General features: G+C 40.9%; 1 protein-coding gene across 5 annotated transcripts in view; it reads right to left on the reverse strand.

The window, feature by feature from the left end:
* Positions 1-311: 311 nt before the first annotated feature.
* celf4 (CUGBP, Elav-like family member 4) overlaps positions 312-18,331 on the reverse strand; it is an 82,686-nt gene continuing 64,666 nt past the window's right edge. Inside the window, exons 4-14 of one of the 5 annotated variants that reach the window (XM_034083121.2) lie at positions 17,474-17,599; positions 16,491-16,570; positions 15,683-15,823; positions 14,691-14,850; positions 13,777-13,929; positions 13,267-13,377; positions 11,832-11,894; positions 11,325-11,405; positions 9,742-9,885; positions 8,515-8,709; positions 312-5,092 (exon numbers count right to left, since the gene is read on the reverse strand). In XM_034083121.2, coding sequence (XP_033939012.1) covers positions 8,582-8,709; positions 9,742-9,885; positions 11,325-11,405; positions 11,832-11,894; positions 13,267-13,377; positions 13,777-13,929; positions 14,691-14,850; positions 15,683-15,823; positions 16,491-16,570; positions 17,474-17,599 — 1,187 coding nt within the window. In that variant the 3' untranslated portion in view covers positions 312-5,092; positions 8,515-8,581. Of the gene's footprint in view, positions 5,093-8,514; positions 8,710-9,741; positions 9,886-11,324; positions 11,406-11,831; positions 11,895-13,266; positions 13,378-13,776; positions 13,930-14,690; positions 14,851-15,682; positions 15,824-16,490; positions 16,571-17,473; positions 17,603-18,331 lie in introns of all 5 variants that reach the window. The other 4 variants (XM_034083120.2, XM_034083122.2, XM_034083119.2 and 1 more) reach the window with 4 other exon arrangements.

Raw genomic sequence — 18,331 nt, forward strand, 5'->3', positions numbered from 1 at the left:
TCTTTTGTAATTGATGTTGCCACAGCTAACAACAACACGCTGAGTTATGCTGATTATCTCTTAGGACATTGCCAAGTTTAATACTAACCTAATTCATGATAAGCAATCTCACATTGAGACTCTGTTTGATGATTATGACTAAAATGAATTAACCTGAAGCAAACAAACCTGGATACTCGCATATACTACATGTGAGTATATGTATACTACACATATTCCTACCGGAAATCTTTTCATCAGTTTTTGAGATGACAGACAATAGAATAATGAAATGATGACACAACACAGGACACTTTTATTCTAGACTGTGCTTTATTATTGGGCTAAGCTGAGACGCATCATTCATTTAAAATTACAAAAAAAGAGTTCAGGGGACCAGAGAATGGTGCAGTCTGGAGAGAGACAGGGGCGGGAGCCTAAAGCGCACTGCCCAATCAGAAGCTTAGCTCATCAGGAACCCGGCAAAGCTTTATGCAACATTCATTTCCCCTCCCTCGTGTGTGCTGAAATTGGGAAATAGATTTCCAGAATACTTTGAAAACCATATGAAGGAAAATGTGATTCTAGCAATACTACTGCGCTTTAGAAATAAAACCACTGATAACAGCACTGAGAAAGAATGATAGTAACTCAACGATTTCTGATGAGATAGTGCAGTTTTCATTGAATTTTACTCTTTTTAGAACACATCAGTTGAACAAGATCAGAGCTCTGTCAAACAATGCAAAGCAAGAGGAGAAAGCGGAGCAGGGTAATCAAAACAAATCTAAAATGTTTTTTTTGTTTCAGGCAGTTAATCAGTGATTAGGACTTCTTCAGACTTTAGCTCCTTTATACTGTATATTAGCAGCAACTCATAGTGACCTCAAGGCATATGTTCTTGTGATTACACGTCTGATTGGACAGTTGTATTATGTAAAGTTTACCTAGGTTTCAGAATGGAAGCTAATGCTCATTTGTTAACAATCTTTTAACAAAGCTAACTTTTTTTTAGGAACAGAACAATATGAATTAATACTTACAAATATACATAAGGCTTTAGTATAGTACTGCATTGTTTTGAATAGGTAATCGGCAACAGGAAAATGTAAAACCAGTCTTTGAAGTTGTTAAATTCGGAGGTTGCTTGAAATGGTAATATGCGATGTAGTGATACAAAGCAACAGATCAGTGGCAATAAGAGAGCTCAGATCTTGAATCAAACAGCACAAATAAATAAATAAATAAATACATCAACTCAAAATAAATAAATAAATGATTACAAATCTGTCTTTGACATCAATTGGTCAATAGGAGCGTGTTTTCCCCTTCATGAAGGCATGGTCCTGCAGACAGGAGCAATGATCATCGGTGGACCACAGCAGTAGCCCATGCATGTCATATAAAAACTATTTGGTCACGTACCAACTCATAGAAAAATAATGCCATGAAAGCATGCATATTATCTTGGACATGACTTATAAATAAATATCTAAACAAATAGATAAATGAATAGAACCCATCAAAGTATTTTTTATTTTATAAAATAGGTCAATGTGTGTCTAAGCTCTAACTGAGGTCAATGCTCTCCCTGACTGTATTCTGGATAAATTTCCTTGGTCAGGTCCTACAGCTTGTACCGTATCCTAGCGAATATTTTTTTTTTGTACCTGGTTTTATTGAGCATTATCATGTTTTCATTCATATATTTTTTTAAGTATTTAAAGTACTTTATCCAGTCCTTGTAGATAGAAGTAAAAGTCCTATAAAATATGCAAACCTATGTACAGAGGAAAACAGAGCAAAAAAAGGAAACAATTTACAGTATATTCATCGGTTTATGTATATATTTATATATATATATTTATATTCAAACTTCTGCTCTGTTTCTTGTTGTTTTTGAACCACAATACTTTTTTTACTTTTTTCTTTTCTCATGTAAACTTGCAGCTTTAAGTCGGAGCAAATGAAGAAGAGGTGATTGGCTTTCTGGTTCCCGCGGTCGATCTGCTTCCCCTCCCTCACTTCCCTCAACATGAAAACAAGGGCTAGGTGAAAGGCATGAGTGATTGCTCAAACAAACCATTAAAAAGCACAGACCGTGTACACACCTTTTTTCAATTTCCTCAGAGCGGCGAGGGCCAGTCAAAGAGGGCACAGTGTGGCGATCAGGGACACCAGACACATGACATTTAGCTCCGGATGTTACCGTTAGCTCAAAGGCAGCCGGACGTTTTGTACTAACCAACGGCGGCTACTGTCGGGGTGAAAATGATCACGATGGTCATCTGGTTTCACACTGTACGCCACAGTGGGGGCCTTGTTATGTGGCATATACAAACAGTGGCATCCTGGGATGTGGAGTGGCGTCTTTTAGCCCCACTGGATTTGGAAGGTAAATGTTAAATTATTCAATCTGCTAAAAAGGTTACACACAGACACTAGGGAAAGGGCATAATGAGCAATTTATAGGAAAAACTAGTAATAGCACCCAACAGGAAGCATTGTCTTCCAAAGTGTCATATAGCCTTATAAATATTCAGATATATAAATATTCATTGAGTAATCTCCACCAGCTGAATATGTGTTGAATGCGGGGACCAATAAATCCAAGTCCGTTGACCTTTTGCAGGTGTATGGTAAGTTTTCATACCATTTTTGTAGACTTTTATGAGAAACTGTATGCTAAAGCAATATGAAACCAGCCTCAGTGGCACAGCAGTTATAATGGGTAAATGGCTTTTCACTCTTATTGCTTCATTTTACAGTTTCATTATACTTTTATGTTTTATATTTGATTGTATGAGGATAAGGCAATATAACATATTCTAGGACATGCTTCATGTCAAGTATTACCAGCAGATCCACACATTAACTGCTGGATGTGAAAGTACATAAAACCCTCCCTTATTCTGCTCAATGGGAAGCCCGCGCTCTAATTAGAGCATATTCATCAATATTACATCACTTTTGTAACCATTAAAACCTAATGTCGGGTCCGATGAGCTCAATCACTTCTCATATCAAGACACGTCATGTCAGTCGCAACCCTGACATTTACCCTAGACTCCAACCAGTGGAAAGTAGCACACAGCTTTGATAGTTAGCACCTGTGCTAACAGGTTACCTAATGCCCGCTTTTATTTGAAGTGTAATCGCATGATTATTTCTAAATGCTTTTTTTTTTAAAGAGATATTGAATGCCAACAGCTGTCTGGTGGTTTGTAACATTGGACATGCACTGAAGCTCTCTAGACGGCTGACAAATGATATGGATCTGGCTGTAGTTTTGACATCATAATAGCGCGTTGGCTGCTTGCAGTGGTGTGTGTTGAGTAATTATTTTTTTTCTTTCGTTGTTTTCTGAGAGCACAGTGCTTGATGGCAGATTCTGCAGGTGACAAGGCACACCTTGACATGGTGAGAGCCCATACGCTACATGCACTTTACTGAATGCAAAAGAGAGCAAGGGTTGTGAGACGTATTCATTTTGGTACAAGTTTCAAAGAGAAGTTTGTGTGTGTGTGTGTGGGTGTGTTTGTGTGTAAGCTCAAAAGATATGTTTGGAATAGAGTCGAAGATAATTGTCCTTTTCCTCTAAAATCATTTAGCCTGATTCTCTTAAAGCCTGCTACTGAGATGTGGCTTGTTGCATTTTCAGATAATATTTACACCATGTGTGCATCCTCACACATGTATCGTTTAGCAATATATCGTGTGTCAGCATATAGTTAATCAGAGATAGGAATGCCTGCAGTTTTGGGAGCTGCCAGATTTGCGATTCTTCCCAAGCAGAGCAATGTTTCAAACTCCAGCTAAAATCTACAAAAAATTACAGCTCAACATAGTCAGTAGCCGTTCTATATACAGACACACATATATAAAATATGTGCATATAAATACATATATTTGTTTGTGATTAATATCTATTTATCCATATAGACTGTATATATGAATACATTTGCTTGAATGCTTGTTATACATATATATGTACTGCAAATATAAACAAGTTCATATATTTCAAACGTTTCTGATGTTATTCTATCTATGAGGTTAGGATGTCAAGTTAAAAAAGATAAGGCTGTGATACGGAGCAGCCCCTCCCATGCACTCGCCATCCCTCCCAAGACAAAATGAGAAGAGAAAAAAATAAACATTTTGAGTAATTGTAAACTAGCGAAGTGAGAGACCCCATTTGGTCATCTGAAATAGTTTTGCCTGTATTCAAAAAAGCATATCAGCAATATATATGTATATATACATGTGTTGTATATATTCGAAATGTACACTTCTTTTAAGTGCAACTCCCCAACCAGTATACACTGACTGAAGGAGATGCAGTGGTCCGAGTATATTAGAGCTACAAGTCCTCAGCAATAAAAACGTTTGGTCTTTTGGTCCCTAAAACAACTAAGGAATGACAGGTAAGACTCCCTGGAAACCGTTGCTATGGCTCTCCTTGGCAACGGTATCCCCTGGAAACGGACAGGCACTCCGAGCTAAAGATGGCCATCCCAAATCGAAGCCAATTTGTGTCCTGAAAATATCACATTCCCTACTTAAGTTCTCTCGCCGAGAATTTCTTGTCTCTTCGCGTTTCAAGTCTTATAAATTGGTCTTCAAAAGTCAATTGCCCCAAACTCAAACCATCTTACGGAAAGATCTCCTACGGCAATCTTCTACTCAGTTTTTAAAAAGTTTTTGTTCTTGTTGGACTTTTGACATCCGTATTCCCTTTTAAGAGTTCAGTAGGGTTGGTCATTGTAAGTAGGTTTGATCGAGTTACTCTTACAGTTTTTGTTCTCCTCATTGTTCAAGTAAAAGTTTTTTTGTGGTCCAGAAAAAAGGTAGCTGTCATTCAAGCAGGGTTTTGTGGGGGGAAGAGGTGTGTATATGTGTGCAGAAGAAAAAAGGTCCTGGGGCTAACCAGGCTGGTACAAATTCTCTCTGAGTTCCAAAGTTTTAGTACATCCAAAAGGAGGCGTCCTTGACTCGGTCATCGTTTTCTCTCTCTCTCCTCTGTTTTTCTGAAGCAGCCTCAGTGGTCCGGATGTCGAGTTTGCACTCAGTGGCGGATAGCAAGAAGTCAACATATGATTCAGCTCAACAAAACCTGAAAACACAGAAGAAATACAAATCTATTAAGTCAAGTTGCAAGTAGGAAAAGCTAACAATCACTGTGTTGTTCCATGCACATTAAAAGATAGTAAAAGATGATTTCAGCCTTGCTACTGACGAGGCAATAGGGATTCTCAATGGCAATCAATCAATTTCTTGGTCCACCATTTTGGTCCAGACCGAAACATGTCAACTATTGGATCACCAATCAATCAATGTTTATTTATATAGCCCAATATCACAAATGTTACATTTGTCTCAGTGGTGTTCACAGTTTGTACAGAATATCAGTATGACAATACGACACCCTCTGTCCTTAGACCCTCACATCGTACACCCAACAGATGGTTTGGACATGTATGATACCCAGAGGATGAATCCTACCAACATTGGGAATCCCATGAGTTTTCCTTTGACGCCACTATAAGGTTGACATTTCTAGATTTTAGGAAAACATCTCAACAGTTATGGACAGATGGCAATTTGGTACATAGGCTACAATAGATTTATGGTCCCCACAGGATGAATCCTATAGATGTTGTTGTCCAAGTGTTCATGGTGAAAGACACTGTATCTCTTTCTGATGAAGACTTGTTGTCTCGTGCCACCATCACGTTTGTCTTTTGTTGTGAATTGTTAAGTGTTTCGACAACTAATGAATGGAAGTGCAATAACAAATGATTAATGTCCAATACTTTCTTTTGTAACGAAATACCTCTAAAACTAATTACAATCCGATTAGCCTCAGCTGTACTTTTTTTTTGTTACCGTTTGTTCATTTACTCAGATCTCTGTTTTCTGTATTCAAAGAGACCGCTTGTCTTTTTGGGCCTAAATAAACATTAATCACATAAGAGACCCACATTCTACATTACATTAGAAAAAGTTAATGGGGAAAATATTTGATTGATTTTTTTTGTTTTATTGGACATTTTGCTGTTTATTCCTGACAGTATGCCCTCTTTATGTTTCTACGTGCTGTATTAACATGCAGATGGAGCAGCAGAATATGAATTTACAAAACGCATTTCTCCCTAAATCATGCTCTCCGGCACTAAGACTCTAAGTTCTGGTATGGATAAACAAAGATAATGTGGCAATCTTGAAAACAAATCATTGCTCACCTTGCAGTGAATTAATTTAGCTCCCTGGCAGTGTTGTAATCTCCTACTTGAAAAACAATTACATTTTTATTTAAATCACACCGTCTAATCCTGTTTTTAAAACGATGAAGGGATTTTAAATAAAGAAACACCTTAACCCTCAAGTGTCATTAGAAGTTAAGCAGTCCCCTAGCTTGTATTTTAACAGTAACACTGTGCAGAAATGGCCATATGGTTGTTTATCAGTAGTGACTGTCAATCTCGGGCTGCAAGAACGGAAATCAAAAAGAGATGTTTTCTCTGGCGTTCCGTTGAAAATGTTTTTATATATCAGAAGTAATGGTGCCACATATTTTGTGACACATCGGTACCGGTTCGCGCTATTCTTCCCACAGTGATATGCCTCGGGACAGCGTCTGGTACAGTTCAGTTAGTTTGTGAGTGGGTGATAAGTTGCCCTTGAATGAAGTCATCAGTGGTGAATGAACGACGCAGCCCAAACTCTCCATCACAAAGATGAAGGGAGGAGACAAAGAGGAACAGCACAATTACCCGCCTGAGGGGTAATAAATGCCTCTCCCTTGGAAGCAATTCCTTCCCTGTGCAACACACTGAACCATTTACCAATTATCTTTTACCTACAGGGTAACGTCCAGGGTCACTTACTGTAAAGCTGTACTACAAATAGAGGAGGCTTCATGTTAGTAAACGCTCCTCCAGCTTTGTTTGTTATAATCGGCCATTAAAGCTGACTGTTATATTTATAAGACGCATGGCAGAGGGCATAACATTTCACAACATAATAACATATTTAACATTTTGTAGTCCTTATATAATGTTAGTCATCAAACTGTAAACATGACTGAAAGGTTTTGGATTTGTATGTTGTCTGCTTTTAAATGGTGACTATACACTACAGTAAATCTTATACAACAATGACGTAGGTGGAATTAACATTTACAAATGCGTACTTAAACTATCAACATTCCATCACTATTCTTCACAGGCAATTTACAGATGATCAGGCAGTTATTAGGCATCTGCAAATGTTTTATGACATTTATAAAAGGTTACTGAAACGACATCAGCCGGTGCCAGAAAGAGCTTGCCATTTGAGCATTTTGTCAATACAATATGCAGCAATTGGTTCAGCTAATCACCGATCAGACTAAAGCCACAGCGATTGGTTCAGCTAATCACCGATCAGACTAAAGCCACAGCGATTGGTTCAGCTAATCACCGATTAGACTAAAGCCACAGCGATTGGTTCAGCTAATCACCGATCAGACTAAAGCCACAGCGATTGGTTCACCTAATCACCGATCAGACTAAAGCCACAGCGATTGGTTCAGCTAATCACCGATCAGACTAAAGCCACAGCGATTGGTTCAGCTAATCACCGATCAGACTAAAGCCACAGCGATTGGTTCAGCTAATCACAGATCAGACTAAAGCCACAGCGATTGGTTCAGCTAATCACCGATCAGACTAAAGCCACAGCGATTGGTTCAGCTAATCACGATCAGACTAAAGCCACAGCGATTGGTTCAGCTAATCACCGATCAGACTAAAGCCACAGCGATTGGTTCAGCTAATCACCGATCAGACTAAAGCCACAGCGATTGGTTCAGCTAATCACCGATCAGACTAAAGCCACAGCGATTGGTTCAGCTAATCACCGATCAGACTAAAGCCACAGCGATTGGTTCAGCTAATCACCGATCAGACTAAAGCCACAGCGATTGGTTCAGCTAATCACAGATCAGACTAAAGCCACAGCGATTGGTTCAGCTAATCACCGATCAGACTAAAGCCACAGCGATTGGTTCAGCTAATCACGATCAGACTAAAGCCACAGCGATTGGTTCAGCTAATCACCGATCAGACTAAAGCCACAGCGATTGGTTCAGCTAATCACCGATCAGACTAAAGCCACAGCGATTGGTTCAGCTAATCACCGATCAGACTAAAGCCACAGCGATTGGTTCAGCTAATCACCGATCAGACTAAAGCCACAGCGATTGGTTCAGCTAATCACCGATCAGACTAAAGCCACAGCGATTGGTTCAGCTAATCACCGATCAGACTAAAGCCACAGCGATTGGTTCACCTAATCACCGATCAGACTAAAGCCACAGCGATTGGTTCAGCTAATCACCGATCAGACTAAAGCCACAGCGATTGGTTCAGCTAATCACCGATCAGACTAAAGCCACAGCGATTGGCTCAGCTAATCACCGATCAGACTAAAGCCACAGCGATTGGTTCAGCTAATCACCGATCAGACTAAAGCCACAGTGATTGAGAGCCTGACCTGTCTTTCCCTGTGTGCGACTGCTGCCCCGGCCGCCAGGGGGGTGGCGGCTGGCTGGGGCGGGGGGCTAGTAGGGGCGGTTGGCGTCCTTCGGCCTCTTCAGCTGCACCTTGAGTCTTTTCATGCCGATCTGGAAGCCGTTCATTGATTGGATGGCAGCTTGGGCACTGCCTGGGTTGTCGAAGCTGACAAACCCTGGGGGAAAAGACGGGGGAGAGAGAGAGAAGGAAGAGGACGCGGTTAGATGAAGAGGCATGGACAGTCCGGGGTTACAAAGTAAGGAATAATGAAGATGGGTTCTATAAGATGAAACACATCTAGTAATGTAGAATAATAATAAATCATTGAATCTATGCAGAAAACAGTTAAAAAGCACAATTACTTACACAACTACATTAGACAGCGCTTTATAAGCATTAATATAGTATGACAACAACAATGGTTCACAATTACAACAACATGCAACAAAATCACGATATGAACTTGGTGATGGGATATAAAACCAAAACATCAACGTGGTTGTGCTATTTTTCTGAGTTTCGCTTTTTAACTCCCACTTGAAAGTGAGAAAGCATCAAATCACAAATGAAAGCCTGCATCTCAAAATTGCAACATGAATAATACAACATTAATGTTGTATTAATGAGCAAAAGCTACTTTGCAAATAGGTTGCACCTGACGGACTCTCCATTAAATATTCTCCACCAGCCATTTATAATTTGCCTCATAATTATACGTTGGACTAAATTGTGCTGTCAGTGGCACAAAGTGAGACAGCACTCTCTCTGTCATTGCATGCTCGAGCGACTGTTATATTCTTAGCACGCGTTGCTGTTGCTTACAGTAAATTAGAGACTGAGAGCCATTTGTATTATATGCACAAAGAGCACAATGCTATGCAAATAAGGCTTTAAAACACAGCTCACTTCTATCAAAAATAAGTTTGAATATTGATGTGTTATAGTGTATATTACTAAAATAATTATCAATGTAAGAAATAAGTCTTCACAATAAAGCAGCTTTAATGATATATAAACTAGCCTAACAACCAGCTTCTGCACAACTGTAGAGAAATTCTCCACTGTTTTGTTTTCATTTTTTGTTCAAAGGGGAGGGGTGTTGAGAGGTTAGGGAGGGGGTGTTGACTGCGGTAAAGAAGGTGATTAGTAAAAAAGAATAATCAGAATAAATAACCAATAATCTTTTGGTTTGTTCATTTTTACCCACCAAAGCATTTACTTTGGTTTGTCGCCCGATCCACAAACACTTTGGAGGAGATGACATTACCGAAAGGCAGGAACATCTGCATCAGCTCTCCATCCCCAAACTCCTGAGGGAGGTGGTAGATGAACAGGTTGCAACCCTCTGGTCCTGCATATATAAACAGAGAGAGAGAAGGGGAGAGACAAAATGTGGGAGGAAGAAAAGGAGATAAGGGGCAAAGGTCAGAGAGAGAGACATGGAGAGGAGAGAAGCATGTGGAAAGCCGCAGGAGGAAACCTGGCATAAACTTTTTGAAAATAGTCAATCAATTTCAAGATGTGCTTTTTTTAGTCTGACATAAACCATTTGACGCGAGCTAGAACCGCTTTTGTGATTTCCCAAAACTTCTGTATTTTAATTACAGTTCTTGCCACTGATATGAAGTAGTTGGAAGAATTATGTGATTTGTCAACATGTAATCAAACCAAAACCAACAATTAGTCAACTGACAGTAAATGATTCATTAACCATTTGACAATAAATGAAACCTTAGTTTTTCATGCAAAAATGCTGAAAGACTTTGTAGTCGTACTGTAGCTCCTCAGTGATGACACAACGACATGTCTTTAACTAAAATACTTCAAAGGTGTCACATGGGATTTAGAAATGTGTATCATTTCCTTATGAAGCTGGGTCTCTTCTCAATCTTGCAACATGCCAACTCCCACACAAAGTATTTGTTGTCTTCTATTAATGAATACTTTTTCTAACACTTGCTTCCAATGGATGGATATGCAAGAACCCAGCAGGACTAACGCATGTACCTGCGGTTTGTGAGAGATGGTGCCACCAGCACGTTGCTTATTGCCTGACTACCTGACGTTTTGAGAATGAAACTCTGTTAGCTAAGGATGTTTTAATGTTAAAGAAAAATACCAGACTTATATTTTTGTTTGTGATAATCTAGCTTGCAATATATTTCCCTGATATTAAAAGTAGACGAATCAGATGAGCCCTAACTGCTGTACTTGTATAGCCTCTGGGAAGCCACAGCTGGTAGATGCTGGCATTGTTTTGTTTATTTTCCACAAGAGGGCAGTAAGGTCCTAAACATGGCTGTCCCGAGCCGGGAGTTCACTGAGTTCATGAGTAGGTTTACAGCTCTGTTTGAAACCCTCAATAAAGGTAGTACACTTAGTCACCCTACAAACAGGGGGGAGAGCATCATTTATCATATAACCTGACACTGAATATTCATTTTCATTAAGTGTTTTATTTAATCATAAAGTTTTCTCTGTTAAAGACTTCAAGCAAGTCTCTTCTCATCAATCATGACTGCTACTATACTCTGTGATGGTGAGAGGACTTTAAATATTTAGCTTTTCGCAGAAGGCTGAATATAGGCCTGAAAACAGAGTGAGCCCTGCCTGGAACTTTCATTAATTTGTTGTTTAAACGTGGGTGTTTATTCCAGGACCGTATTGGCAGGAGGATTTAAGACAAACAGCGAAGTAAATATGAGTAAATGTTTGCAGCATGTATGAATATTTAGAAGTGAATGGTGTGCCGCGTGTGTGTGTGTGTGTGTGTGTGAATGTGTGTGTTACCTTCTCGTTGCTGCTGAGGAATGATGGGTGGAGGGTGGGGGAAGGCTTGGCTGATCTGGCCGTATGCAGCGGGGTAGGCTGCTGAGACACACACACACAGGGCGGATCAGATAACAGCCATGACAAGATTCCACACACACTCGGATACATACAAACAATGTGATATATGCAGGGGCACAGCAGGCAATCGATCAGGTAACAGACAATGGAGTTTACATGCTGCACACACACACACACACACACACACACACACACACACACACACACACACACACACACACACACACACACACACACACACACACACACACACACACACACACACACACACACACACACACACAATTAATTGAGACTGAAGCACTTAATGTGATATGATTGCAATTCAAATTCAGAGAAAGAATATACTTTATCTCTGACACACACACGCACGCACGCACGCACGCACGCACACACACACATAGACACACACACAGATCAGTGGGGCTGTGAGAGTGACAGACAGACCTGCATATTGCTGGACTCCTGTGTAAGCCTGCTGGAGAGGATCAGCTGCAGTGGGACTTTGAGCTGCTCCACGAAAAGGAGAAGAGGAAAGGGGAGGAGGTGGTGAAAGGGGGGGGCATGGATGGATGGAGGTGTGTGTGTAGGGGGAGAGAAATGAGGTGGAGAGAGACGGAGGGAGAATGTAGATGGAGGAGAGGGCACGGAGGAAGGCGAAAGTAATATATAACCGGGGTGAGGGTGGGGGGGAGAGGCGATGGAGAGAAGAACAGACAGGAGAAGAAAAGCAGAAAGGTTAGAGAGACGAGCAGAGAGGCGTCCACTCTGCTTTCAGCGTGTGAGGAACTGAACTCTGAATCTCTGTTACTTTATGTTCCTCCTAAAGCATTTTAAAAGTAGCAACAAATAAATCCCAGACAAGCATAAAAGTAAAACTTTGAAAGACCACAGTTTGAACAAAACACGACACATAGCTCCACTGTCACCACAGGCAAGTAAAACATAATGTCACCTATTATAAACAAGTCCTATGAGCAAGATATATATTTATTTTTCTGACAGAAAACAAGACAATTACAACACACACTCACAACACTGGATGCACCTGTTGCTATCACGACACATGAGGGAGATACAGTTAATTATATCAAAATGAAAAGGGAACCAAACACTTGTAGCGACCACAGATGCTGCGCCACACTTATTAACTACCCATCTGTACACATGCACTTTAAGAACACCACTGAGAAAACACACACACGCACACACGTACACCGGAAACCATGTACACACACTGATTACCCAGCTAACACCAAAAACCAAGATACTGAACACACCGAGGACTAACAGCAACACTGAAACACTGCCAGGCGAAAGGGGAGAAGTGTTAAGGGCTCACATAAAGGTCAATCAATTCAAAGCTTGTGAAATCATGTTCCAAAAGCCAGTGCTTGTATTATCCTTTGAAAAGTATTTTGCATGTAGAATAGAGAGTTTTGGTATAATTACAAAATATTTGTTATGGTAAATAAAATTATTCTTATCTCTAAATAGAATGTGTGGACTAATGAAATCAAGGTTACACAGATTTAAAGACAAGAGAACTGAAAAACACTGTGTGAAAGTAAAATGACACAAAACAAGAGTACGAATGCAAGTCTAGCACTTGGTTGGTGCCTGAGTGCGGGAAGCGTGATGCTGTTTTCACCTTTAAATTTAAACTCCATTTTCACCTCAACTCAAAATCTTTACTTGACAGTCGAAACAAAAGCAGATGTTTCACAGGTTTTCAAACGGTGACATGAACAGACTTTGATATGACATGCCCAAGATGATTTCACAAGCTCACAATCGTATTGACCTTTATTTGAGCACATGGGGACAAGGGATGAGGGAGTAGGATAGGGGTGAGGATGTGGGGGAGGGAGAGAAGCGCTACCTTCAGAGAGAGAGGACAGGAAGCAGCCACCCTGAACCCCAAAACAACTCCGCGGAGCCACGCCCAATCCGTTTTTCTCCGAGTCCTCCCTAAAAACCAACTCCTGCAACACTGGAGAGACAAGAGTGTAGAAAAAACAAACAGATTTTTCCACCACAAAAACCAATGAGGTACTATCCACGGCTCATGACACAAGTGCATACTTAGGCTCCAGCAGCCCATAAGCACCTTTGCCAAACACTCATCTCCTCGACATGCTGACTGTCTGCAGGCTAAATTCGTCTGGCCTCGGCCTCCTGAACATGCTTCGAGGCTATTCACGCCTGTGAGCCAGCAGCATGCACACTTTCCCGTTACAATGAATGCGTTTACTACAGAGTGTGTCTCTAAGGATCTAGGCTTCATGGTTTAACATGACAAACAGGGTATTCATAATTTATACAGCGTTATCTTTCTCCCAGAGCCGTGTTGCGTGTTTGCAAACATGCCCCCTGAATTTTTCGGACTTACCAGGGTAATGGTGTATCCCGTTGGTGAAGACAGCCTCTGCGGGAGGCTGCCCGTTTGCCTGGGGGGGCGGCATGCCAGTAAAACCATTTACACTAATGGGGGAGGGGATGCTGGTCACTGTGGGGGCGTTGATGCCTGGAGGGGTACTGCCACCTGCAGCCACGGGTCGGAGAGGCAAAGAGAGAAACAGTGAGCATTCCTCAGTATGTTTTTAGGACATTATAGAAAAGTCTTTGCTTTGATGGGACACCTAGTAACTCTTGGAAATGTCAGAGGGCTCGGCCCAGTGGGCCGGTGACAACACTAAATGTCAGGGCAGATTCTCTTGTCCCAGTGTGTCCCTTACTGTGACACAACGGCCATTAGATCGAAATCTTACTGACATAGTGTATACTAATAATGTACACTGCTTTGATGCTATCTTATGTGTGCCAATAATGTATTTGTTTTAGATGAGTGAAATGCCTGCAATGCACCTAGAAACATGTATGGATCTGGTATACAAATATTAGTACAATGTTTCCTCTGAAATGCTACAGTAGGGCATTGAAGGAACTCATTGTTTCTTTACTTATAACATTGCTGTTTTAAAGGCATCTAAAACATTTGAAGGATAGATTTTGCCTTGAAAATAAATCTGATTTGTTTTGTTAGAAATTCAGTTTTGCTGTAAATTCAGAGTATTATTTAAACATAAAAGTCAAATTGTATTTGTTAAGCAATCAGCTAGAATTTTGGAGATGAATAAGGCAGGTGACTATGTCAAATTCAGCTAAAGTACCGTAAGCTTGTCACTTGGTGAGGCACAGGGTTGTTTAAGATATGGCTATGGATTGCATATTAATTCACTTAAGCAAATGCTTTCTTTGCTAAAGTGCACGGCCCTTTAACCTTTGGTCTTTCCCCACTGTTACCTGACGTCGGGGTCATCGGTCCTCCTGGGATGCCATTCATGGTCGCCATGTGCTGCATCTGGGCAGCAGCAAAGGCCGCCATCGGACTGAGGTAGCCTTGCTGACCTACAGACGCCATCAGTGCTGCCTGCTGCTGCACCTGCACAGTGGTGGAGAGGGGCTATGGAGAATATTGGAGGGAGAGAAGAAAATGTTACAATCGAGAAACTAAGAGATAAGGAACACAACATTAAAAATAGTGGGGTATACAAGCAGAGATTGCAAAAGTACATACATCCTTTACTCAAGTAGAAGTACAGATACTCGTGTTTAAAAAGACTCTGGTAAAAGTAGAAGTGCTGACTAAACTCAAGAAGTATGGGCTTCGAAATGTACTCAAGTAAAAAAACTGACCTCCCTTTATATTAATAGAATAATAATGTCATTGTTAGCTAATGAATGTTTCCATGCTGAACAGCAACATGACAACGTTTTCATTGGTCCCTCTTCTTTAGAGAAGACCAGGAAGTGATGGATACACGGATCGTGTTAAAATCAATAGGCACGCAATGACTGAATAATAATGATCACGCCACCAAACGCAGATTAAAACTAAAGTAACCAGCCTGTTTTGAAAATGTAAGAAGTGCAAAGTACAGATATTTGTGTTAAAAATGTAAGAAGTAAAAGTAAAAAGTCATCATAAAAATAAGTATTGGAGTAAAGTACTGATACCAGAAAAATGTACTTAAGTACAGTAACAAAGTATTTATACTCCACTACTTCCCACCTCTATATACAAGTTAAAAAAAGACAGTGACTACAAGATAAAAGCAAGTTATTGAAAATCTTAAATGTGTTTGTTCCTTTTTTTTCCAAAACAACATTTCGAGCTCATCTTTTTCTGTTGCTTTTTGCAGATCCAAAAATGAGCTAGGCGTGAGCACTCTAGCCTGTGTGGTTCATTGCTTGAATAACTGTGGATAAAGAAGACGTTTAGCGGGGCGCCTTGCCTGCGCGTAGGCTCCGTAGGCTCCAAACTGCAGGGCCATAGGGTTGAAGATGCCCATCTGACCGGCCATCTGCTGCATGCGGCGGATGGTGCGCTCCTTATCCGTGTCGGCGAACTTCACCACCAGACTGGATGACGCACCCTGTGCACCAACCCATCCACCCGCCCACACATGCACACACAAACACCACGCAGAACATGTAAGTGAGTATGGACACACGTGACATAAGCTTGCACTTCACACACATCCTTTCCTGCCAAGGCAATGGCGTAATTTGGCACCAATTGCCTTGGAATAGTTACGATGGGTCATTTGCAAAGGACGAATTTCCTGACTGGGAATAATAAAGTATAGCTTAAAGGTGGGGTAGGTAAGTTTGAGAAACCGGCTCGAGATCGCTCGAATTTGAAAATACACAACCGGAGAAAATCTGCCACTTCCTCACAGAGCCCCTCCTCCAACACACACGAACGCGCACATGACCAATGAGGGCACGAGATAAGTTTGTGCACAGATGGAAGGCTGACAGGCAGGCAGGCCATTGTACTTTTTACAGTATTACGGCTTCTACAGATGAATTGTTTTTATGGATTTTTTGTCAAAGCACTTAAGATATTCATTGCTATCAGGATGTTAAGAGCATTCCATGGAATATAACAAAAAGTGTATCTCGAGGCGGTTTCTGAAACTTACCTACCCCACCTTTAACTTAACTTTAAGGCGGTAATCAAGCTCTATGTGACTCATCTCTCTATGTGACTCACCTCTCTCACATACATCTACATGCTCACAGTTAGGATGTACTCACAGGCATTGTCTGGCTGCCGTGTAGCGCGCTGATGGCGGCCTGAGCTTCAGCATGAGAAGAGTATTTTACAAACGCACAGCCTAAAGAGAGAGTGAGAAGGGAGAACATTAGTAAAGGGAAACAACAAAGTGTGAACAAAAGAGGAGAGTTTGCTCGTACAGTATCACCGCAGAACATTAACGGTGACAAGACAAAAGACACACATTTCCTGAGATCATTGTTCACCTTGGAAAAGTTTCCCACTACAGCAACTAACATTCAGTAAACAAAGCCCTCTGCTGAGATCCACGATCAATAAGTGGGCAAAACATCCCACTCTGACACCATTAACAACTTTGTGATCCTCGGATGGGGCTTAAAATGCCACAGCGTTCGGGTGTCGCTTACTATTGACAAGCCCCGTTGATGAATTTGAATGATCAACCTCCCAGTAATTATTGAGCTAAAGCCCACTTAGCAGAGTAAGCTGGCGGATGAGGCCTTGTTAATGGGGCTTCACGGACGAATCAGAATGATCAAGCCCACTGTAATCATCAGGCTTAGTTATCATCGGACCCCATTGATTGGTTGCTAAGCCCGCTGATGAACTTCATGCATTGAACTTGTTACACTCTGACAAAATATCGAAAGGACATTTCTTTAGGCATGACATGAAGCCTGGTGGTTAGTAAGGCCGCTGGCTAAGCTTTTCTTTCTTCATTAGAGCCATGTAAGGTTAATGGGGTTCATCCGTGAAGAGTTGGTATCTCTTATCCCTGTGGGCAAAGCCTTCAAATGGCATTTGCTGTTGGAAATGTACACAGAAACTACAGTTTCCTTATGTAACCGCACCTCGGGTGATTGTGAAATGTGCCGGCTTTGACATCACTCAACATGGTGTGTTTAAGGAGAACTTTGCAAAGTCACCAACTTTGAAAGGCCAAATCATTTCTGTGCAGTAGCCTGTGAAAAAAATTCTGCTGGCTCAAAGTCATAAAACTCACCTTTGCTGTTTCCGTCGGGACCTCTGAGGATGGTGCATTCCTCGATGCTGCCGAAGGACTCGAAAAGGCGCCGCACGTCATCTTCTGACTGCTGCTTGTTGAGCATGCCAACAAAGAGCTTTCTGTCTTCTAATAGGAAAAGGAATAGGTCACGATCAGAGGATCAGAGATGCCTTTTGACATTCTACATAAAGGCACGCCATGTTCACTGAAATAGCAGCTTTTTTCATCCTTACTGTACCTGCATGCAAAATGTCATAAAAGAGACTGTATCTGATTTCCAAAGTAACACATGTTATCCACCCATCTCTTCACATCTTTAGATCTCACTTGTGTTTAAATGACGCCATTGGCTTGAAGCTATTTGCTTACATTTCATTTTCTTGATGAGTATGCTAAGGGTTCATGGTCACACGGAGGTGTTCATCTCCATTTGGAAAACATCAGCAGTGCAATAACCATAAAATGACAATTAAAATGCTCATAACAAGTCAGTGACAGATGCTGATAATTATGTCACGTAAACAACATGTAGAATTGTAAAAAGTAAAAGCAGCAAAAGTGTCCTTGTAAAACATGTATTTCCTAGTAAAGCTGGTTTTTGAGTTTGGACCTATTTTCCTCTCTATTTCCATTACAAATGTGTAGTGTTAGATTAAATCAATACAAGAAAATCTTTGTTTCTGTCCTGTGGGAACACGCTTGGCGCCGTGCCCTCAGCGTGAGTCCTGGTCCCAGATGGTCATGGTGCTGCATTTCAACGTCTGATAATAACAACAAGATGCTCGCTCACGCCATACAGCACTGCCTCATCGACTTGTTTTAGAACGGCTATTTTCATTTTGTTATTGTGTCTTT

Source organism: Pseudochaenichthys georgianus, chromosome 5 (assembly GCF_902827115.2).
Source record: "Pseudochaenichthys georgianus chromosome 5, fPseGeo1.2, whole genome shotgun sequence".
NCBI classification, from domain to species: domain Eukaryota; kingdom Metazoa; phylum Chordata; class Actinopteri; order Perciformes; family Channichthyidae; genus Pseudochaenichthys; species Pseudochaenichthys georgianus.